Source organism: Syngnathus typhle, linkage group LG14 (assembly GCF_033458585.1).
Source record: "Syngnathus typhle isolate RoL2023-S1 ecotype Sweden linkage group LG14, RoL_Styp_1.0, whole genome shotgun sequence".
In the NCBI taxonomy this organism is placed as follows: Eukaryota; Metazoa; Chordata; class Actinopteri; order Syngnathiformes; family Syngnathidae; genus Syngnathus; species Syngnathus typhle.
The window spans coordinates 4,302,112-4,323,147 of NC_083751.1; the positions used below are offsets into that span (position 1 = coordinate 4,302,112).

The 21,036-nt window shown below is 45.7% G+C and overlaps 4 protein-coding genes across 6 annotated transcripts; 1 reads left to right on the plus strand and 3 right to left on the minus strand.

The window, feature by feature from the left end:
- Nucleotides 1-115: 115 nt before the first annotated feature.
- mef2b (myocyte enhancer factor 2b) lies at nucleotides 116-3,665 on the minus strand. 2 transcript variants are annotated; one of them, XM_061298087.1, is made up of 8 exons: nucleotides 3,429-3,665; nucleotides 1,971-2,045; nucleotides 1,635-1,838; nucleotides 1,488-1,550; nucleotides 1,252-1,405; nucleotides 764-994; nucleotides 590-701; nucleotides 116-508 (listed from the first exon to the last, which is right to left on the minus strand). In XM_061298087.1, the coding sequence occupies exons 2-8, from the start codon at nucleotides 2,022-2,024 to the stop codon at nucleotides 220-222; spliced, it is 1,107 nt and encodes a 368-aa protein (XP_061154071.1). In that variant the 5' UTR covers nucleotides 2,025-2,045; nucleotides 3,429-3,665; the 3' UTR covers nucleotides 116-219. The 2 variants fall into 2 exon arrangements, with proteins under 2 accessions (XP_061154071.1, XP_061154072.1); XM_061298088.1 differs by lacking the exon at nucleotides 3,429-3,665 and adding an exon at nucleotides 2,212-2,395.
- A 657-nt stretch (nucleotides 3,666-4,322) lies between these two features.
- Nucleotides 4,323-7,615, plus strand: tmem221 (transmembrane protein 221). Its single transcript, XM_061298090.1, has 3 exons — nucleotides 4,323-5,268; nucleotides 5,910-5,995; nucleotides 6,693-7,615. Exons 1-3 carry the CDS (start codon nucleotides 4,976-4,978, stop codon nucleotides 7,217-7,219), a joined length of 906 nt encoding a protein of 301 aa, XP_061154074.1. The 5' UTR covers nucleotides 4,323-4,975; the 3' UTR covers nucleotides 7,220-7,615.
- On the minus strand, nucleotides 6,063-8,641 carry borcs8 (BLOC-1 related complex subunit 8). Of its 2 annotated transcripts, XM_061298091.1 has the most exons (6): nucleotides 8,490-8,641; nucleotides 8,241-8,353; nucleotides 8,002-8,066; nucleotides 7,820-7,927; nucleotides 7,584-7,648; nucleotides 6,063-6,619 (listed from the first exon to the last, which is right to left on the minus strand). In XM_061298091.1, exons 1-5 carry the CDS (start codon nucleotides 8,524-8,526, stop codon nucleotides 7,600-7,602), a joined length of 372 nt encoding a protein of 123 aa, XP_061154075.1. In that variant the 5' UTR covers nucleotides 8,527-8,641; the 3' UTR covers nucleotides 6,063-6,619; nucleotides 7,584-7,599. The 2 variants fall into 2 exon arrangements, with proteins under 2 accessions (XP_061154075.1, XP_061154076.1); XM_061298092.1 differs by lacking the exon at nucleotides 7,584-7,648.
- A 2,554-nt stretch (nucleotides 8,642-11,195) lies between these two features.
- On the minus strand, nucleotides 11,196-20,652 carry pip5k1ca (phosphatidylinositol-4-phosphate 5-kinase, type I, gamma a). Its single transcript, XM_061298228.1, has 17 exons — nucleotides 20,297-20,652; nucleotides 16,579-16,607; nucleotides 16,340-16,426; nucleotides 16,144-16,274; nucleotides 15,960-16,077; nucleotides 15,577-15,729; nucleotides 14,675-14,974; nucleotides 14,402-14,610; nucleotides 14,248-14,331; nucleotides 14,133-14,181; nucleotides 13,748-13,832; nucleotides 13,339-13,500; nucleotides 13,131-13,269; nucleotides 13,017-13,049; nucleotides 12,815-12,934; nucleotides 12,121-12,349; nucleotides 11,196-11,852 (listed from the first exon to the last, which is right to left on the minus strand). Exons 1-17 carry the CDS (start codon nucleotides 20,421-20,423, stop codon nucleotides 11,685-11,687), a joined length of 2,223 nt encoding a protein of 740 aa, XP_061154212.1. The 5' UTR covers nucleotides 20,424-20,652; the 3' UTR covers nucleotides 11,196-11,684.
- Nucleotides 20,653-21,036: the final 384 nt, after the last annotated feature.

A 21,036-nucleotide genomic window follows, 5' to 3' on the forward strand; every position in this document is an offset into this window, starting at 1 on the left:
AGGCTATAGCAGAACAAACAATCCATGGTCTTCAGATGCCACGCTGTCGCCATCTCCTGGTCAGCTAGTGAAATGCTTTTGCTGTTTTTTTTTCCTCTCAATTAAAACAAATCAATCAGCCAGTTGGTTTTCTTTATTTAATCTCTGATATCAGACAAAACCAAATTGTGAATCAGTCACCTAGGCCAGCGCTTCTCAAATATTATACTAAGTGCATAGTTATCTCTGCCATCCTTCACACATGTGCAATTGCCTCTGCATCCCTCCATCTTCTCCGTCACACAAGTACATCTCAGGCTCCGGTTCTGAGGGGCTGCGGTGAGCCGAGCCGGGTCTGCTCATGGGCGATTGGCCTCGCCCGAGGCCGTGTAGTGGGGACGAGGCCGGGGAGGATGCATGCAGCTCGGGAGAGCTGCTCTCAGATTTGATGTGCACGCCCAGGCAGGGAGGATGTGATAGGGTAGAGGAGAAAGGTGGAGAGGGGAAAGAGCAGACCCCGGTGGACATCCTGGGAACAACAGCAACAGGAGTTACCTGGTTATTGCAACTCTAGCATAAGAGAAAAAATAAAATTGTATCGCATCCTCACCCTTGACTTAAATGAGGCCCATGGAGCTGGTTTGAAGGCTGCGTTGTTTGCCAGGAGTTCACGGCGCTTCGCTGCAGACTCACAGAGTGATAGAAACTTGGCTGTCTGTACTCTTCACAAAGAAAACAAAGTTACGGGTCAAATAAAAAGAAGCGGAAACAAAGTGGAAGCTACCTGAAGCCCCGGCGGAGGCGAGACCGTAACCAGCCAGGGTGTGGCCGAACAGCCCGGCTTTGCCCGTGGCTCCACGCAGGCCCGTCTGGTACAGGAGCCCCCGGCTCACGGCGGGATTCGGGCCGGTGCGTGAGCCTTGATTGGCTGACAGGGTCAGAGGTGACAGGGGAGGGGGAGGAGTCTTCGGGTGGAGACCTCGGCTCATGTGGGAGAAGACGGAGTAGCCGATACCTGCGGAGGGAAGTGAAAAAGAGGATGTGAGAAACTGATACCTTCACACTTTTCCTTCACTGTGCGTAGTAATGACATCATCACAAAGACAGGTACGACAATGATTGTAGATGGAAACCAAAAGATGGCTACAACTGTAAAAAAACAAAAAGTCATCCACCACACACTTCCGTTTGGGTGACGGACAGCTGCACACACTATTACGAGTCAAGGGAACAACTTCTATGGGGACAGAAAAATGGACGTTTCTTCTATACCAGAGTGTGGTGACATGAAGGAGGCATGAGCTGTTGCTGGAGCCGGGCTGGCGCATTTAAAGGCACTGTGGGGGGCCACGCCGGGTCCGGATGAGACTGGGAAGCTGCTCTCCGACATTAGGAATTGCGCTTCCGGGGAGCGCAGGGGCGTAGCCTGGAGAGTGACATCATCATACTGACTCACGTGTCACTTAATTCGACGCAGTTCACTGTTGCTATTTTAGAGGGCCAATCACCTGCATGCTTTCATCGCCATCAAGCTCCGAAGAATCCAGCTCAAGGCCTTTCCTCTTCAGAGTCTGACGGCAAATGCAAAATAAGATCCCGAGATGTGTTGGGGAAGCCCAAAGCAAGAAAATGAAAAGTTGTTGAAATCGCCGTACCTCCAGAATATCGGTGTTGGTGCGGCTCTCGTGCGGCTCACTGTACTCGGTGTACTTGAGGAGAACCTTATCCATGTCGGTGCTGGCGTACTGGAAGAGTCGGTTGGTGCTGTTGAAGATGATGAGGGCGATCTCGCAGTCGCACAACACGCTCAGCTCGTACGCCTTCTTCATCAGGCCGAACTTGCGCTTGGTGAACGTCACCTTCAATGTAAACAATTATTTTCTTATTGCACAATTAGAGAAAAACAAATACCTTATTTGGAGTGAATCAATAATTTACAGAGCAAATAAATAGATATGAAAATAGAAATAACTCAATTACGGTCGGCTCACCTGTCGGTTTCTCTGATCCACAATGCGAGAAATTTGTATTTTCTTTCTTCCCATTTTTCCTGCAGTTAGACACCTCTGTGAAAACACACAGACGAATTCAACAATCAAAGTGTTTTTAAAAATGTGGATCCAAATCATTTTATTTAGGGTCTTTTTGAGCCACGTGTCTCCCTTGAGATTTTCTAGCCAACAAAAAGAAAAACAAAAAATGCTTATGACTAACGGACGTCATCATGCATACCGCAATCCGCCCATGTCATCATGTACGCTCCCTTTCTTCAATTCTCATCAGGGCCACGCATGAGAGAAGAGTGGGTGGCTCGTACCCGTTGAAAACACAGTTTTCCTTCAACTACCAACCTCTCACCATTGGCCGACTAACCTTCATAAAAAAAATGCCATCCGTCACGTACAGTATTTTTAACCTGGGTCTCTTGGGGCCGAGCGGCGCGGTCGGCCGCCGCTGTCGGCCCGGCTCGGCCCGACGAGCCAGACAGCGTGGGTGTTAGACTGTGTGGACTTTAGGGGCCACGCTAACTTTAGCCTACGTCGCCTCATGGGGGTAAAAATACAACATGCTTGGGACTTGAGCCACTTTCGATGAATTGGCATCAGCCTAAAAAAATAATTGGTATCACTCGGGCCCTAATAGTGGAATTGATTGTCGATTAATTGAGGCGAAATGACAGGCAGGTCAGAGGTGAGACTCAGAACCTCAAAACTCTCGTCCGAACCCGTGACCTGTCTGTCTAGTCCGGAGGAGTTTTTGCTGGTTTCCCCTACTCATTAATACACTTGTATTTCTATATTTAGTAACGCCCCCTCGACTGATGATGATGATGCCTTGGCGGATACGGCGGCAGCGTTTCCCACGACCCCTGACCTGTGCGCGTACACAAACATCTTGGGCATTTAGGGAAGAGATGCCCATCGTATTACCTTATAAAGTGGCGAGATCATCATATCCGTATCGAATTTTATTTGCTTCGTGATATTTAGAAGTTGCGCAATCTTCTCTCAGACTGGACAATATTCAGGCCGATTTAAAGATAGAACCATTTTCTGGCTGACATCATCAATGCACATGAGAGTGAGGTCAAGCGGTTCAACTATGAGGCCTTTGCCGAGTGCGGCGATGTGCAGGAAATTTTTGTCTAATTTTAAACAGGAGTTAATTGAATTGCTTTTGATATTTTTGATCGAGTCGACATGGCAACACAAGTGAATCTGCCCACCTATGAATGCATCTGGACGGGATGCAATTTTGCTCAGTCAGCACGCTTCCAAATAAGTTTTTAAAAAAAGATTTCCGCGTACAAGTGAACCTATTGCAACACTGACGTTGGTTTAAGAATAGCCTGAAATTGCCGAGCATCTCTTTTTATAATCAAAGACTCGACGTCTTGCACAGCAACACCAGTTATTTCAGCACAGAAATGAAATATGTTCAAATCTCACCTGATCGTCGATCACACTCGGTTGCACATCAATGAAGGCACAGGAGACGTCCGATCCAGAGGATGAAGTGAGTGTGTGAGACGGTGTGTGTCAACAGAGATGACAACCTGATGTAGAAGGAGAGCACTGCCCTCACACAGCTGGGTTGACTCAAACCGCCCTCCTCCTCCGCCTCTTGTCACCATGCATGCAAGCCAATCCAATGCAGACTCCTTTTTTTGTTCGGCCATTTTCGCATCAATGGACCACCTAGTAGAAACGCACAGAAGACAAATTACTGTTAATATTTTTTGTGAAAATAAGAGTTGGACAAATGTTTGCACTCAAGGGCCACATTTGTTTTTTTTGACATATGGGCCAGTTTACTATGAAAAGTAAACGCTATTTTTTTTTTTTAATGAGCCAGGAGTGCCTACATCAAGTTGGTTATGACTAGCTGCATAACAAAGATGTGTATTTATTCAAAAATCAACTTAAAATAGTCTGCTGTATCATATGAACAAACAAACAAACAAAAAATATATATATATATATATATAAAAAATAAAATAAAAAGCAAACCAGAACTTCTCAACTGGTACTGATGTTGCCATCCAACTGCTAGATCTTGAATTGGAGTTTGAGGTCTGTCATTTATTCTGCTACGATTGGACTCATTGTCAGTGACAGACATCACAAAGAAAATAAAAAAGCCTGTTGCAAAGTCAACAAGGATACATAAAGTCAGTGCCAGCCAGATGATTGACTATTTTGAGGACGTGACAATGCGACGCACTAAAAATAAGAAACATATGCAGTTGGACAACACGCAATCTTACATTGGAAGCGACTGACAAAAAAAGATGTGCACTGATGCAATAGTTAGCAACAAACAACCTCCCGGGAAATTGTGCACTCGACTCCCAGTGACCTAGGGGGTCGTTGTTGGCCTTCATGGAGATGTCTGTTCAAAATGTATTTGTGGCAAACATGAACGGGGCTTGACGGAATTTGCTATGTACGCTTTTGCCATCCAGTGAGATACTTGGTGGCGAGATCTTCCTGCCACTTGACTGAAACTTCTCACTTCTACTTTCGGCAAGTTACGGCATGTGCCTAAGCCACAGTCTTCAGAAATAGCCTTCGTGATTTTAATAATTTGTGCAACCACGGCAACTCTTCCTACCTTTTGGCTTTGATATGATTCATTAACAATACTGATATGAAGGCCGCAAACTTTGCCTTTCTGGGACTCTTCCAGTCTCTGTTGCAATTGACTTAATTTGACCTTCTCTAAACTTTTGAATGCACATGTTGAAGTACGTTTTTACACAATTTGCGTGTTCATTTTTGTCATCAAGATTAAATTAAATCACCGTGTTTGGTTTTATGGAAGAAAAACATCCATTGTGTCTAAAATTAATAATCTGGGGATTCGACGCACATCACATGGGCGAGGAGGAGGGACGTTCATGCGCCCTCGGAAACACCACGTTCGACATGTAGACGCAGTTTTTGGACTACTTCAACCCAAGACAACTTTTTACCTTTTTGAATCTTATTAGAAGATGACGCACTCTTACAGTCAGCGGTCCGTCGTTGTTCTGTCTCTCTTGGGGATCCTATCGGCCATTATGTCCGTTTTGTCGGTCATCCTGATCTTCCAGCTGCAGCAACAACACACGGCCATGAAGGAGTACAGCCCCTCGGTCGTACCGACCCACGTTCGGGCCTTTTTGCCTTCGGTGTCCACGGTGCTGTCGGCTTTGTCGCTCACACTTAACCTGAGCTCGTTGGTGGTCTGTCTGCTCCATGGCTACTTTTCCACCGAGGTGTGTCGAGGGGAATTGGATAAAGAAAGGTAATAGTTCTAAAATCCACCTGTCCTTAAAGGCTACATCCGGCTAATTTGCACATCACTGCTGTTTAAATTGGACCAAAAAGTAGTTCCGGTCAAGTTTTAACCATCAGTTTTAAAGTCCCCGGCGACCGCATTGCAGCCAAATAATATTCAGTATTCAGGCGCGCATTTAGCAATTTAGGGGTTCTGAAGAAATGTTGATATTTATTGATATCATATATATATATATAAATAAATTGGCCTGTTTAGTTTGACAGTTATTTTTCTGTTGTATAAATGGCAACAGGTGGATAAAGGAAAGGGTTTGTATTTCTAGTGAAAGCCAGGGATCACATTTTAGGCTCATGTTCATAAAGTTAGATGTATTAAAAAAAAAAAAAGTTGTGAATAAAAAGTTGACAGCATCATGGCCGGGCTTCTCAATTCCAATAAGCCTTCTTTTCATTCCTTAGTCAACACACAGCCACGAGCTTGCCCTTTCCCACGTCGATTTACAAATCCTCCCTCTGGAATGTGTGAAACAGTCTGAATAATAATGTGCTTTTAAATTTGTTGACAAATATTGTACATGTGCAATTGAAGGCTCTGGTTTGTAAGCACATAAAAAATAGTGGGTCAATCTATGGTATTTGTCTCTACAGAGCAGACTGGTTCTTCTTGGACACCAGAGCCGAGCGACATGTGGCCATCGGGTTGTTCTGCCTTGGAGTTTCAGTCTATTTAGCAGGTATAAACCAAGGGTGGCAATCACACAGTTTAAAAGACCGCTTAACAACTATCAGCAATCATATTAATTGATGGTTTATTGGCTTTTATTTTGGTCATAAACCTAACCTGAAAAAAAAAAAAATCACATTTAAAGGCATTTGCAATCTTCGAGTTATTTTGAAATCATTCAGCTCTTAAGATGGATATGAAACATCGCTGTTAATTGACATTTGCTAACGATAAATTACAATATTGATCATTTGTCCCACCGTGGTGTGCACCAAACTGTGATTACCAACAAAACAGCTTCTAATGTCCAAAATGTTGGCAGGGAAGTCAAGAGCAGAGAAAGAGCACCGCTTGTTCTTGTCCATCGAGCCCACGAGAACAATGCAGCCTTTGAGCAGCATCCGTGACTTAAGTTTTTTTTTTTTTAAAGCCGAACCTGGCAGAGCTGGGCTGCTCTGTTCCACTGAGCAGCTTGTGCTTGGGGGGTGCACTTGGTTGCGAATTGGGATTAGGACCTTTACCGCCGCATGTCAATCAAGGGGCACAAAATGACAAAATTCTGGGAAGCGGTCACATTCCAGAGTTGTGCCTCTCGGTAGCATCCCTCTGCATACCCGAATCCACCGCCCTCTTTCTGCACATGAAATAAGACCAAAAAGAAATACATCTAAGAGACTTCGTTCTAAAACAGACCTCATCTCTTTCAGCTATGTCCATTTTTATGCTGCTCATATTTGAGGCCGAGACGGGAATCGCCAGCGCTTGCGTCCTGGCCTCCGGCATCTTGATCCTTCTAGTGGTGGTGATCCACTTCCTCGTCAAGGTTTCGCGAGTGGCTAAACGCAACCGGGAAGACCGTCTCCAAACTCTCTTTCGCAACGAGCACAGAAGCAGCAGCAACAGTGCCGTGTCTTGGCCCTGCGAGCTAAAAATCGGCGTGGACAAACTGCGAGTGCCCCGCAGAGAGTCGCACCTCCAGCATCAAATGTCGTTCACGCCTTCCGGCAGCCCCAGACATCAACCGCAGGAGGAGTACGGCCCAGTCGGAGAAGAACCGCAAGGCCATTCGAGCAACGTTGACGGCTACGGCGGCGGCTGTCCTCGCTCGCACCGGAGTTTATCTTCAGACTCGGTTTTACTAAAAGCTAAACCCTGGAACGGCGTCAACAACGAGATGAGGAGCGTCCTGGCGCGCAAGTCCGGCATTTCGGCAAAAGACTCGACCTTGGTGTAATGCGGAAGAGGATTTCATTACATGTAATAGCTTTAATGATTCCAGAGCACCTGGAAATGGAGCTAAAAATCCACTCTGATGACTCCATCATTAATCAACTGATAAATTACTCCAGTTGTGATCATGTCCTGTATATAATTTTGAACTTTCTGTCCTTTGAATAAATGAATTTTACAGCTAAACGTTTTATTTTTTTTGTAGGAACCAAATTTTGGATTTTGGAAATCACCGCTTTATTGTACACACTGTGCCATCTTTGTTACGGTATGTTGTCCCAAATGTTTTAGCGCCGATATGAATTAAATCAATCCTTGGAAAAATACACTTCTGTGGTACTTGTTTTCCAATAGGAGAAGCTACTGACCTTGCACAAAGCTCTGTCATGAGGAAGATGAGGCTGTTGAGGGATGTGAAGCAGCAACAAGGGGACTGGGAGAAGGGTTGGCAATGGCATCATGCAGAATTAATGCATGTGGATGAAGAGGGGGGGGGGGGGGCAAACATAAACTTGTAAAATATGATACATAAAAGAAAACAATGATTGGGTGATGAAGACATAAAGAAATAATAGTTACAGATACATCACTGCTGCTTTCTTACCTGCGTCCTTGAGAGCCGCTGATCTGCTCCTTCAAGCTGATGGCTTGTCGCAGGAGGCTGTCGATGTTTTTGAAATACATGCCGCTGTTGGCCATGCCTCTTACGGCACTGCCCAAACAACAACACAAGGCTCAGTAGAGTCCTTCAAAAGTATGTTTACACAAATGTCCATTATGACAAACCTGCATGCATATTCAACCGAGTAGATGGCTCCTTGACTCTGCTCCTCCCAGCTCTGCATGTCGGTCTATTGGAGAAATGATGGCAAGACTATTAACTAACCATGATGACGTCTACTAAATTAAAATCTCTATAATTATGCCAATCAAGTGATCACGGAAAATATCTTATATGGGATCTGGGTTATCCAATTTTGAGTTTAAGGACTTTAATAGTCATTAAATTGGATGGATTGACACACCTTATGTTGCACCAGCTCTGGCAAGGACCTCCTAACGTGCTCCTGCAGTCTGTACAGCGCCACGGACGGTTCGTTAGCCAGGACGTACATGCTCTCCGTGAACTTGTCACTCACTGTAGGTGTATAAAATAATAACAATAAAGTAATATAAGTAGTAGAAATTAAAACGGTGGCGGAAATAGTAACGTCTTTGTGGCTAACCCCAGCTTGCAATAGGCTGGCAAAAGTTAAGTTCCACTTGAAACTTACCTCGTCTGACTTTGAGCTGCATTTCTTGGTCTTCCATAATGAAATGTGTCAATTAAATCCACCAATAAAGTAATAATTATGACAATAACACGTCTTTTGACTCTCTGATAGGCACTACTTCCGTGTTGCGAATGATGCTGTGCAACGTCTAAAACTACCGGACAGGAAAAACAGTAGTTCCGCATTCACAAATTATTTAAAAAATAAATAAAAAGAAAAGAAAAAGACCATGGGCTCATTTAGGTAAAAAAAAAACAAAAGCAAACAAAAAAAAAACACTATGTATAGTAAAAAGAAAAAAAAAGGACCATGAATAGTAAGGTTTTTTTTTATTTTAAAAAAAATGACCATGTATAGCAAGGCTTCTTTTTTTTTAGTAAAAATAATAACCATGTATAGTAAGTACCTGCCCACACACAAGTCAGAGGAGTGTACCCTTGTCTATGTCTAAGACAAAACAAAAACAAAACTGTGTACATTAGACAATTCATAGAACTGTTTTATTTCATATCCATTCTGAGTGAGTCCAAAGACACACACACGCACACACACACACATACATACAACCATCTATTTATACTCCGGTATAAATAGATGAATATACACAGATATACATACATAAATACACATTTCTGATATGTATTCATTTTTTAACCATGCTATGTCTCTGTAAAGGACTCTTCCTATTGGATGACACACAACACGCACACACACAACACAGCTTGAACAAGTTGGAAGAATCCCTACTTGCTTGCATGTACAGTAAAATCCACCCAACAGCTGCATGCAGCTCCTTCTCACCACCGAGGAACATGACTCAGCAAATCACGCGGATCGAGATCGTCTCTCGGCCAAGCAGCAAAAATAAAACCAAAGAAAAATAACATTCTCCATTTCCCATGGAAAATATATCTGTATATCTTTCTATATATATTCTTTTTTTTTTTTATGTACACATTCTCAGGAGCACAATGACGAGAAGGAAAAAATAGATAAACCGCAGGAGTGAAAGAAAATCATCTACTAAGGCGAATTGAAAGGAAAGGAGGTGAGGACCAGTACAAAATATTGCTGCTATGCTTTCCAGCCGCGATGACGGTAGATTGAATACACATGGTGAGCAACACGCTGTCGTCCGTTACACACAAAACATAAAAATCAAAGAACATTTGTGAGGATGCGTTAAAAATACGGCTGAACCACCAAAGTTCACCATTTTTTTTTTTTTTAAATAAAGTTTCCTACTAGGAATGTAGTCTGACTTCTGAGGCGTATTTTCCCTCCCTGGTTGCTGACCTTTGAGGCGTTCAACTTTAGATTGCATTGGATTCCCATTCACACTGAATCTGATTCATATTCAATAAACTGCATTAACAACATTATGAGCTACTTGGTGGAGGGTGACCATGGTAACGAGGGGGGGGGCTTGTTAAAAACTCCATCATGATGAGAGACAATTTTTACAATTACACATTACCAGAGTCATTTGATTACTGCAGACAAGACTAGGTATGTAGTATTATAGTATTAGGGGTGATGTCATCGAATTAGAAGGCAGGCTAACTTTTTTGGGGGAAAATATGATATCGAAAAGTGCCGCATTCACTGTTGGGCCCAAATGATCAAAGCTCTTTGGCTGAAAATTGATTTTTAAAATCTCGGAGCAATCTCAAATAAATATTAAATAAATAAATACATGTGCAGAGTAATACATTAAGTATTAATAACTTGCAAATCAAATATAGCTTGCTGCTTTGAGCTGGTTGGCAATATACAGCAGCCGTGTTGGAGAGTCCCCCACTCAGCATTCCCAAATTATATACATATCTATTTAAATTAATGGCTAATTGACACGTCCCTTCGCATAAGTGACAATGGCAACCCACACCAACATGTCCTGCTCCAACATAGCTGCCTCGGGGGTAACTGAAGGCGAGCCCGATTGATGTTTTAAGTGAACTAAGACGTATGCGTGTCACGTCAAAAAACATACAACACACGAGCATATTTGTACTCTGCCACGTAAACACAAGTATCACATGTATATGGCAGGGACCTGTCTGCTACGCCACTGTGTTGATTTCTCTCCCTCCTCTTGAGACAGAAAGATTGCATTCGAGCGTTGAGGAGGTTTTGGACTTGGGCTGGACGACCCCCTTCATGCCTTTCAGTCAGTAAGCCGGGTTTACTGTGTAATAAAAAAGGAATGAATGAAGACAGTCAATGCATAGGAAATATAGTCTGATGACAAGAGCTTTCTTACATTATGCTAATAGTTAGCAAGATATTATTATTGCAAGATGTGGGATCCTTATCAATCTCTTGTGTGACCGTTCTTTTGATATAGGATTCGTTAGAATTGGCATTAATTGCCTACTTTTCCGTACAGTAGTTATTTTTCTTATTGTAAAAATTGTAAAAGTGTTTGGAATAAATTAATGCCATTTCCATTCATTGCAATGGGGAAAGATGATTCTGAAATATGTTTGGCTTTTTGCAAAAGTTTCTCTGGCCTCTGTTTTTACAATTGCATAGCGATCATCTGAGCAGGCTGATGACGTGGCATGGTGCATGCAGCTTGCTACACGGGGCGGGGCGGGGCGGGGATTGTTTGATGGACCTGAGAAGCATCAAAACTGCTTCACATGTGGAGGATTCCTCTGTTGCGGTGTATTGCTTCTCACTTACTGTCTCTCTTTCCCAATCCCCATCTGGCAAGGCCTTAGACTCTGAGCCATAGTGTAGCGGAGAGTACACCCAGGTCCTGTCCTCTGGAGGCTGGTTTGTTTGTTTGTTTTTTTACACGCCAAACACAGCAGAGGGCGCCAGGGGGACAGAGGCACAGAGATAAGCGGCGGCGGCAGTGGCAGGCAGGCAGGCGGGAAGAAAGATGCAGGAGGTCGCAGGAGGAGAAAAGACAAGACAGGAAATGAAAGTTAGGGGATGCATAAAGGGGGGAAATGTTGCCTAGACAAGCTTGTGTTAATCCTTCAAGCCAGAAGCGGCGCTTATCGCACAGTGTGTTCGAGTCCAGGGTCTTCTAGGAGGTCATGTGAGTAATGAAAAAGGGGAAGGGTGATGGATTTAGAGGTTTTATCACTTCCGGCAACAGCTGTAAAATGCCACCATATGCGACAGTACCATCATGCAAACATCTTTCTCAAGTGAGGAGCCAGTCATGGAATGAATTATGTCCTACTTTGGAGGTTTCACTAAGTTCCACTGGGGTCTAAAGTTGCACGCCACCGAGTCTAATCTAAAACTGATGTCTGATGCCTGGCTGGGCTCACTTACTGGCCAGCCGGACCGCCACTTGCTCCTCTGACGGAGAGGTGGGACCACCCAAGTCCTTCCGTCGGGGAACTGACCACGACAACGTGGGGGAAGGAGATGACAAATGGACAAACGTGTTAAAAGAAGAATGAGAGGGAAAGACGTGACATGACTAAGGCGGCATGCCGAGATGAGAATGGGAAAAAAAAAACATCCGCTTCGAAAACATGCTTAAGTGTACGCGTTGGCATTTCTGAATTTTTATCTTCGAGATAAAAAGCAGCAGTGCTCACTACTATGCCACCACATCCGTCAACATCTCTGAGGGAGAGCTTTAAAGTGTGGTGTGGGGTCTTACAAAGTAGATATCCGTGACCGGCACGTCGTCCTCGTCGTCCACCGAAGCCTGGCTGGTGCACCCCGAGCCCGACGCGCAGCTGGGTGTCTCCGCCGCCGCCGGTTTGGGACTGGACGGAGTGGCCTCGACAGACGCGGGAACGACGACGACGACGGGCGAGGAGGAGGAGGGGGCTTCGGTAGCTTGCGAAGCGTCGGAAGAGGCACCGGCGGCCTCCTGAGCCTCACTGCTGGAATGAAAGAAGCATTTGGTCGCGTGGCCTTGTTTCTAAACACAGATTAAGGAAGACAACGCTGCTCTGAGGGAGCTTTGTGCACCTTGGTATCAAAAAGACACCTGATTGGCTGAAGGGATAAATGCAGATGTTTGTCTTTCTGATGCTCACAAACCTGCGCCCTCCCCTCCTTCCAGACACTTTTCATCACTTTAGATTAATTCTCGTGTAGAGAGACGAGATTAGAGCCGCTTTTTGTACAGCTGAACAAAAATCAGGTTAAAATGTGCCCAAAATGAGGTCATGGTGGCTTTACGGGAGCTGCCTCGTGGGCCCCCAGGACCACTGCCCTACTTCTTCTTGCTGGTTACCCCAAATTGGTCTCATAATCTCCCGGCAGCACTTTTAGCGCCGTCATTCATATTTAGGCTAAATTGAGGTCACACACAAATGTAGGAAAACGAGCTTTGTGTGGGGTACCTGGGTTCAGGAGACGGCTGCGGAATGGAGAAGGTGGGCTCGCTGTCGTGTCTTTTTAATTCCACCTCCACCGTGATGGTCTGCTGATCTTCCTCGCGCACACGCAGCTCCTCCTGGGTCCTGCGCCCATGAAAACACGGCACACACCGATGTAGTCTAGTCTGAAAACCAGGTTCTGAAATCTCCAGAGCCACCAACTTACCTTCCATCGTGGCTTAGAGACTGCGTGTATCTCCTGGAGTCAAATGAAACAGCGTTAAGTGAAGGCAGGAGGTCAGGAGCGCAGGGTGCTAGGCTAGCACTGCTAGCTAGCTACCTGTAGCGCGGGTGCTCGACGGTGTCACAGGGAGATCGTTCCGGGATGGACAAAGAGGTGGTGGAGGAGAGGGTGGTGGCGATGGACGCCGTGGTGGCCTCCTCGAACGACGGAGGCGTGCACGGGAGATCGGCTCGCCCTGGCGATCGTCCGCAAAAAAGAACATAGGAACAAGACCCAACCGCGAATACAGAAACAACGCAACTACCTTCGTCTTCCAGCGTGGGGAAGCTGCGAGCGCCTCTCAAGTCGTAGATGTTCTCGTCTCTCTCGGAGGTCAGCTGGCTGGCGGACCAGGCAGCGCCGGGACCGCCGCACTTGGGCACGGTAAGCGACACGCGGCCCTTCTTGGATGGAGATGATTTCAAAGCTGCACATGTTACACAAAGCATCTCTTAGGGCAGACCTCAATGGCAACAACTTCAGACATTCTCCCGCTTTCATTTTTAACGCAGGAACCGTGTCCTTGTGTTACTATGATGGATGGTTGACTAGAGAGCGTCTGAACACTCCCACATGATGCCAAGCAGCACCGAATAAGGCAGTTTGAAGACTATCTGCTATTTCCTTCCCACGCGGCAGCGCTTTGACTATGTAAGGCAGCGGAATGGACTCACAAGAGCTCTTCCTGAAAACAGTGCTGCTCATGAACTTGAAGAACCTGTCGGCGTAGAATCCGGGCCGGTGGACCGAGACGGTGTCCTGCGGGCAGAGAATAATGAGATTTAAAAAAACAACAACAGAAAAATAACAGAGTGCCGGCAGATTAACCGATCAATTAGATCCTCTTGTGTTCCATTTTACTAATGTATGTCTCTGGGTCAAGCCACTCGGCAGAGCAAGCATCAGCACATAAACAAACACAGGCAGACGTTATTGATTCTCCAGCCGGCTGATGGCTGACATCCTTTGGAGGCAGAATAATGCCGAGGCGTAACAAAATGAGTAAAGGGGAGCCCATTTTTAGCGTCAAGCGATATTGGCGTGTTATGAAAAACTCACCCCGTCGTGCACCAAAGCCTTCCACGTGTGCTCTAGTTTCTTGATTAACCTGCGCAGACAAAGAATGGTGAAGCAATATGGCTGACGGGCGCGTAAAACAAAAAGAGAAGCTTACCTGTACGACTGCAAGATGTCAATGATGCCCACGTAGAGCAGAAGACGTTCTCCTTTGCCACTGACGGCAGGGATGCCGCCCATCCTAAAAGACAAATTCGCAATGAAACCGTTTTCGGAAGCGCCGGACGCGGCATCTGGTCGGGTTCGCTCACGTGTCTTCGGTGTCGATGGAGCCTCCGCAGGCGGCCCCGCCCTGGATGGACTCCATGGCGGTGGAATAGAGAGCCTTCTGCTGGGCCATGGGCCGTTTCTCGTCGCTGTCGCCTTGGGAGCCTTCCATCTGCCGTTCCCTCTCCGCCTGGTCCATGTTGTGAACTCCCAGCAGGAGGCTGTAGTCCATGATCTTGAAGCTTTCCAGCACCTGAGCAAAATGCCATGACAGTTAGCTCCTAGCAAATGTCCCTATCCTCGCCGCACAAACTTACCAAACAGTCCCTCTGCAGCGTCTTGACCAGCGCGTTGAACGTGTCCTGATCCAGCATGAGTCCCTCCTGCAGGTCCTGCATAAAGTCCAGGTCCTTGAAGGTGGGCCGCGCCTTCTCGCGTTCCTTCTTGGACGCTCGCCTCTTGTAGGTGGAGCCCTTCAGGTCGTACTTGAGATGCATTCGCACCACGCGGGGCAGCACGTTGTTCATCACCACCACGCGGATGTTCTTGCCGCCCGACTGGACGCAGTAGAGGCCGAAGAACTTGGGCAGCAGAGTGCGAGGGTTCTGATTCAAGTTCTGGAGAGGGTAGAAATCATCCATTTACTTATCAGACTATTATTACTACGGAGCCACGTCAGAAAACAAGCGTGTGGACTTCAAAAGAGGAACTGAAAGATCATGTTTTGCCCTCAGCAGCCACGCAGAGATGTCGAAAAATGCGACACGTGAGAAGGGTTGGGGGGGGGTTATGGGAATGCAGATTAATGCGTGCCAAAGATAAAAAGGGAAAAAAAGCTGCGCTGACTGTGAGAACGGCTGAAAGAGCGATAAGAGCTTGCTCACTCGGCCGTCCACCTGCGACAGACATGGGGAGCTTACTAATTGGCTTCTTGTCTCCTTCAGTGTGTGTGTGTGTGTGTCTGTCTTGACCTTGGCATGGGTTTTATCTCTTGAAGCAGACCTCCACCGCCAGGGCCAAAGCGTTTGTCATCAACATAATTGCTAGTACGACAAGCTCAGTTCTGATGGTCAAGACTCATGGAAATGAGGGTGTCAAACTCGAGGCTCGAGGGCCAGATCCGGCCCGCCACATTGTTTTAAGTGGCCCAAGAAGGCAAATCATGGACACTTTCAAGGTTTCGCTGGATGTATAACGCGCACGCCGCATGCTCCCCTACCATGTAGTAGCCGGGCAGCAGCTTCTGTAAGAACTCCGCCTCCTTGTGCATGACCGTCTTGATGATGAACTCGTCGTCCTTGGTGAGATAGAAGACGGAGCCGCTCGCGCCGGGATTGGACAGCTCAATCAGTGGCTCGTTACATAGGGAGTACTGCGGAGGACACGGGAAATAATGTATGTAATCATATTATTGGACGGACCATAAAAACATCTTCAAAGTGCTTCGTTGTAGTTAAAAAAAAAAAAAGTCTTGCAATTAATGACAGAATTGTCTGCTTGCTGAGGAGCATCATCAGCAAGCTGTCCATCCTTATTCTGACACCCACACTGCTCAAGAAGACCAACTGCCATTTTCTGAACGTGTATCCATCCATCATTTACCAAGTAGTCGTCGGGCCTGATGCCAAACAGTTCCCGGAAGTAGCGGAAGGCCACGGGGGCGTACGTTTTGAAGCGGAAGTCCGGGAAGTGATGAGCTGGAGTCAGGTTGCTCCCTTCGCTGAAGACAAAGCTGATTAAAAATACAGCCAGGGAAGAACATATTAAGCAAACAACGGTTGACAACCTCGGGAAGAAGATGCTCTCCACCACGTAGAAGTCCTGCATCAACACATCCCGCTCGGGCTTTGAGCTCAGGTTGCCCACTGTGTAACCGATTCCGAGCTGGATGGCTCCTTTCAGGGCAGAGGAGGTGGTCTACGAAAGGGGGGGTATGCTTTTCTCAATATTTATCTACTGTACATGTATATGTATATAGCAACCTTTTTGTAAGTGGTTTCTCCGGAAGCATCCACCCCTCTGTGGCCGATTTTCTTCCCCTGACCGGGAAGGCCCGAGGAGGACGGCATCTGAAGAGCAAAAGAGAATCTCTTCTTTTGTATTTCAGCTCCTTTGAGCTGAGCAGGTGCTCACTTTGAGCCAGCACAATATGAGCGCGACAATCAAATATCAAAGACAAATTTATTTGAGCGAAGAAAATGGGTGGACAAAACATAATTACCTCCGTGATGAACGCTTTCCTCGCAGCATCTAGAATCGAGACAGAGAAGAGTCACATTTAATTACGCAAGTGGCGTTAACAAGTGGGTACAACCTGAAAAAAATATTTATTTTTGTCTCATCAATTAAAACCCACCAATTTACAACTCCAAAACATCACGACGACAACTTGTTTAGATTATGTGCTAAATCTATAGGCGCTCCTGTTTTGGTTAGCAATAGAGGCTCAGCAGTTAATCCTGTAACATATGGACAAGGCAACTTTTGTGCCCTGTTTGAAGTCATCTGAAATGAATGACGCAGTCGGGCAGCGCGTTGGCCTAGTGGTCAAATTGGCGTACGGCGTCTATTGGTGACACCCTGTGAGGAATTTGAGTGAATCAAATGATGTGAATAATGCGAAGCATGGATGTGTAAGCTCAGGAGCAGCTTGAGTGTGCAGCCTCTCTTTTATCTGCCTCTCGTGGACCGCTCATGTGACCAGGCAACAGTAAAGCCTGTTTTCCGCCCGTCCTCCCCCCTCCTCATGCTCTCCTTCGCTTTCCCGCTGTCACATACGGTCACGCTAGAATGAACACGCCGAGGCACGGGCACGTGCAATGTGCAATGTGAGAAAATGGAGGAATGAAGAAATGTTTTCAGATCAGAAAATGTCCGAATGTTAGGTTAAGTGGTCATGTTGGAGTGTGTATGGGGTTGCGCCATCATGCGTGTGCGTGCCAGTCTGCATGAATAAATAACAAAATGGAACGTTAATGTGGCACAAAAACAAAATCGATCAGAGATAGTCCCAGAGGGGGAGCTAAGTAAGGAGATGTCACTGAGATGATTGTTAATTATCTTGTCAGAGTGATGGAGCATCTGGCGATCGATTTGTTTTCACTTCTCTTGCCCAAAGTGCTCCGAGCATCCAGGATGGACACATCCATTGCGTGTGTGTGGAGGGTTAGAAATTAACATATTTTTTCATTCTGATTCATGGATTAATCGGCAAAAATAATCGACATTCTTTAGTTACAGCCCTAGACATTATAGCAACCGGCTTATGCTGCTATCTGTATTCCCCACTGCAGCGGGCCAAAGTTGTGTTGTCCTCTACTGTCAGAGCGGATCTCAACCCTTGGATCATACGACAAGTGTGTGTCTGTGTGTGTGTGTATGTGTGTGTGAGAAAGAGATTTGAGTGGTTGGCCTTTGGCGACAGGGACGCAAGCAGACCTAATAAAAAGCTTGGCGTCTGCAGCTGGTGGGGGAAAAATCATAATATATTAAGATATTTCCCACTTCAAAGCACTCAATCTCTATTTTTTGCAATAAATAAGACAAGAAAAGCCAGAACTAAGGTGTCCCCGACGTGGTCACACGATTGGAACTTGGCGCAGGTCATCAATATCGTCTGAAACGTTAATTGCAATTTTGGCTAGTGGCCAAGAGATGGCGCTACATTTTTCCGTGAAAGGCATGTAGCAACATTTTCGAAAGCAATTATTGATGCTGGTGTGTATGACAACAACACGCCACCAGGAAACTTGGGGACGTCTACGCCCGTGAGGGACAGACAGACTGACAATTTTCTCGAAGCAAAGAGCTTAAGCCAGCTCAGTCCTGGGGGCACACAAGGAACACTCAGTCTGTGCTCCCCCTCTTATGCAATTGCGCAATGTTTTTATTTCATTCCCGAGCTTTACTGAATCTCCAAAATTGAGACCAATGTCCTTTTACAGACATCAGAGAAGAGTGTGGCTGGATGGACTTGAACGTGACTTATTGCTGAGCTCAGCATCCATAGCCTTAAGTCAGCCAGGTTTAATGTACTTTATGGCCCAAAAGAAATACAAATAATTGTAGTAATTGTACAAATAATAATCAATAATACAAATATTATTGGCAGCGACAGACAATCAAATACTGCACAGAGAAGGATGCTAATTGCTAAAAGCTAAACTACACTTTTGTTTACACCTGTCCAAGTGAGCCACACCAAGGGACCACTGGAGTACATTTAAAATGGTATTAACACACTTTATTCGTACTCCATTCGAATGTGATCAGAGCTTCTATCGTGCACGCAACCTTCACCTGAAGCCAAAAACGGTGACGTCAAGTAAACCGAGTCATCCGCTCCATTCTTTTGTGACGTCAAACATCCCGGCGGATGCTCCAAATGTTACTTATACAATTCGGGAGGGATGGAGGCAGAGTGTGCAAAGCATGCAAAAGCAAAAGGACACATCAGGATAGAGCAGATGGAACTGCCGATTTATGCTTTTGTCAGCAATTTTGACACGCCTCCCACGCTTCAGCGGAACGGAGGGGAAAAAAGCAAAGGAACAAGGATTTAATCAAGGACTTCATTAACTCCCTTAAAGAGGTTTTCACAAGGTGCACACAAAAAGAGCTCGACAATCCAAAACGATTTATATCCTTCTATATAAGGTGTTCTTTTAGTAGCTTTATCTTATTTACCAGTAGTTAGTTAGTTCTTCTACTAGAATGTAAAAATGATGAACGCTAGCAGCTGCTCCAAACATGCATCCACATACATCCACATGCAAACAGCCAGTTTACACACCGGGGGCAGCTGAGCTAGCTCAACACCGCAGCCTACAATTACATTGCACAAGATGTGACATTAAGAGAGAGCTCAATGGAGCTCTGCAGGCCGCTGCAGCTGACATTTAAACTCAATTCGACTTAGCACACTCCTGTCAGTGGATGATAACAACCATCATCGCTTACTGGCCCCTGTGTTGAACTTTTGCAGCGGGAAATGGAAAAAAAAAAAATCAAAACTTCAACAATTATTGAGATGGCAAATCAAGTCCATCTATTTTTCGTAACACAGATGATAGTCATCCTGGCACTTTTTTTCTGTTTCCAACACCCGAGTGAGAATAAGCGCTTCGAAAAATGGGATGGATAGATGGACAAAAACGTTCATATTGCGTAAAAGCCATCCCTCGTTTGTTGCTATTGGCTACACAGAGCACTGACACGGAAGCAGCCCAAGTTGACCTGGCAATTTTTTTTGTCTCTTACACAATATTACAAGAGAATTGGGTGCATCGACTGACAACCAGCATCATACACAAAAAAATAAATGAAGGAAGGATTCATGAATAAAAAAAACAGGTGTGACAGACGGAAGACAGGAAGGAAGATAAGGAGGTTTCAGTAAAGGATGGAGATAAGGATGCATAAATAAAAAGTAGCGGTGATGGATGGATGGATGGATGGATGGATGGATGGATGGATGGATGGATGGATGGATGGATGGATGGAAGGAAAGAAAGAAAACCTAGACGTGTATTTTAAAAAGACATACGATAGTATACACTGCAGCAGTATGTGTCCCTCTTTGGTTTAAGATGCTCACAAATCACCCTCACTTAAACCTGCACGTTCTTCAAGCTCATTTACGGAAAACCACCTTCTTAAATACCGACGTATCAATTGAATCGGGTGGTTTATTGCACGATCAGCCAACATAATGTGCTCCGAATGAAAAGAATCCGAATGTCTGCTCCACCTGTTCTCCTCATCCACTCGGCTAAACTAGCAGCTACTAGCACAGCTAAGCGGCTAAAGATGAGTCGGTGCTTTTCTGCTTAAATTCCTCACAGAATCCGATTAAAAAAGCGGATGAATGTAAACGACACAGATGGGGGAAAAAAACACATGACTGGAATTGGTGAAAACATCTGCAGGTCGAAACCTACCCATGTCTCCGGCGTCCATTCCGGAGCTAACCCCGACGACCGTGTCAGCATCATCGGATGATGCGGCCCCGGATAGAGGACTCGCGTCCCTGGCCTCCGACAGCCCGACTGCTCCCTCGGCTTCCATTCAGCCTCCGGGAGGTGCTGATCCTTGAGGCGGTAGGAGGGGAGAATCAGGAATGCGACGATGGGTACCGTCGGAATCCTCGCACAAAAAATAAATAAATAAAGGATTGTCAAGTCTTATTTGGTGCAAATAATCATAAGGGAAGACATGTTATTCAGGGACGGTGGCTTCATTTGCACGGACTATAGCTCGCTGGGCTCCAGCTCGACTGCACTGCTGCTCGCTCAGGCTGCGGCGGCTCAACCAATGTTGGCTCGTGAGTGAACGATGGGTTCGAAAAAACCGAATCTTTTCAGGGATTTTGTAATATAGAGAAAAATGTGTGCGTTGCCGTTGTCGACATTACACTATGTTTACTTGATTGTTTTTTGTCTGGTGTATTGGCTTGTTGGGTGGGGGGGGGGGGGGGGCGATTCGTTGAACGATTTGTTTGAACGAATCTTTTGAGTGAACTGATTCTAAAGATTCAGTTCACTTAAAAGAACGCGGAATGCTTCAGTGGTTGGGATTAGTGACGCCCTCTGGCGGTCAAAAAATAAACTGCTACTCGAAAGCCGTTTCCTAGTTTTTGATGAACCAAGGCCACTAATAGAAAGTAACTAAGTAACGAACA

Excerpts from the sequence above, each read along its gene's own strand:
- tmem221 (XM_061298090.1), top strand. The coding sequence starts at position 4,976 with ATGACGCACTCTTACAGTCAGCGGTCCGTCGTTGTTCTGTCTCTCTTG. Across the intron at positions 5,269-5,909 it reads GGGGAATTGGATAAAGAAAG|AGCAGACTGGTTCTTCTTGG; the intron begins GTAATAGTTCTA and ends TTGTCTCTACAG. Across the intron at positions 5,996-6,692 it reads AGTTTCAGTCTATTTAGCAG|CTATGTCCATTTTTATGCTG; the intron begins GTATAAACCAAG and ends CATCTCTTTCAG.
- borcs8 (XM_061298092.1), bottom strand. The coding sequence starts at position 8,526 with ATGGAAGACCAAGAAATGCAGCTCAAAGTCAGACGAG. Across the intron at positions 8,067-8,240 it reads CAGAGCTGGTGCAACATAAG|ACCGACATGCAGAGCTGGGA; the intron begins GTGTGTCAATCC and ends TTTCTCCAATAG. Across the intron at positions 7,928-8,001 it reads TCGGTTGAATATGCATGCAG|TGCCGTAAGAGGCATGGCCA; the intron begins GTTTGTCATAAT and ends TTGTTTGGGCAG.
- pip5k1ca (XM_061298228.1), bottom strand. The coding sequence starts at position 20,423 with ATGGAAGCCGAGGGAGCAGTCGGGCTGTCGGAGGCCAGGGACGCGAGT. Across the intron at positions 14,332-14,401 it reads TCCATCGACACCGAAGACAC|GATGGGCGGCATCCCTGCCG; the intron begins GTGAGCGAACCC and ends TTTGTCTTTTAG. Across the intron at positions 12,350-12,814 it reads CAGCCGTCTCCTGAACCCAG|CAGTGAGGCTCAGGAGGCCG; the intron begins GTACCCCACACA and ends CTTTCATTCCAG.
- mef2b (XM_061298087.1), bottom strand. The coding sequence starts at position 2,024 with ATGGGAAGAAAGAAAATACAAATTTCTCGCATTGTGGATCAGAGAAAC. Across the intron at positions 1,839-1,970 it reads TGGATCAGAGAAACCGACAG|GTGACGTTCACCAAGCGCAA; the intron begins GTGAGCCGACCG and ends TTTACATTGAAG. Across the intron at positions 509-589 it reads GGGCCTCATTTAAGTCAAGG|GATGTCCACCGGGGTCTGCT; the intron begins GTGAGGATGCGA and ends TGTTGTTCCCAG.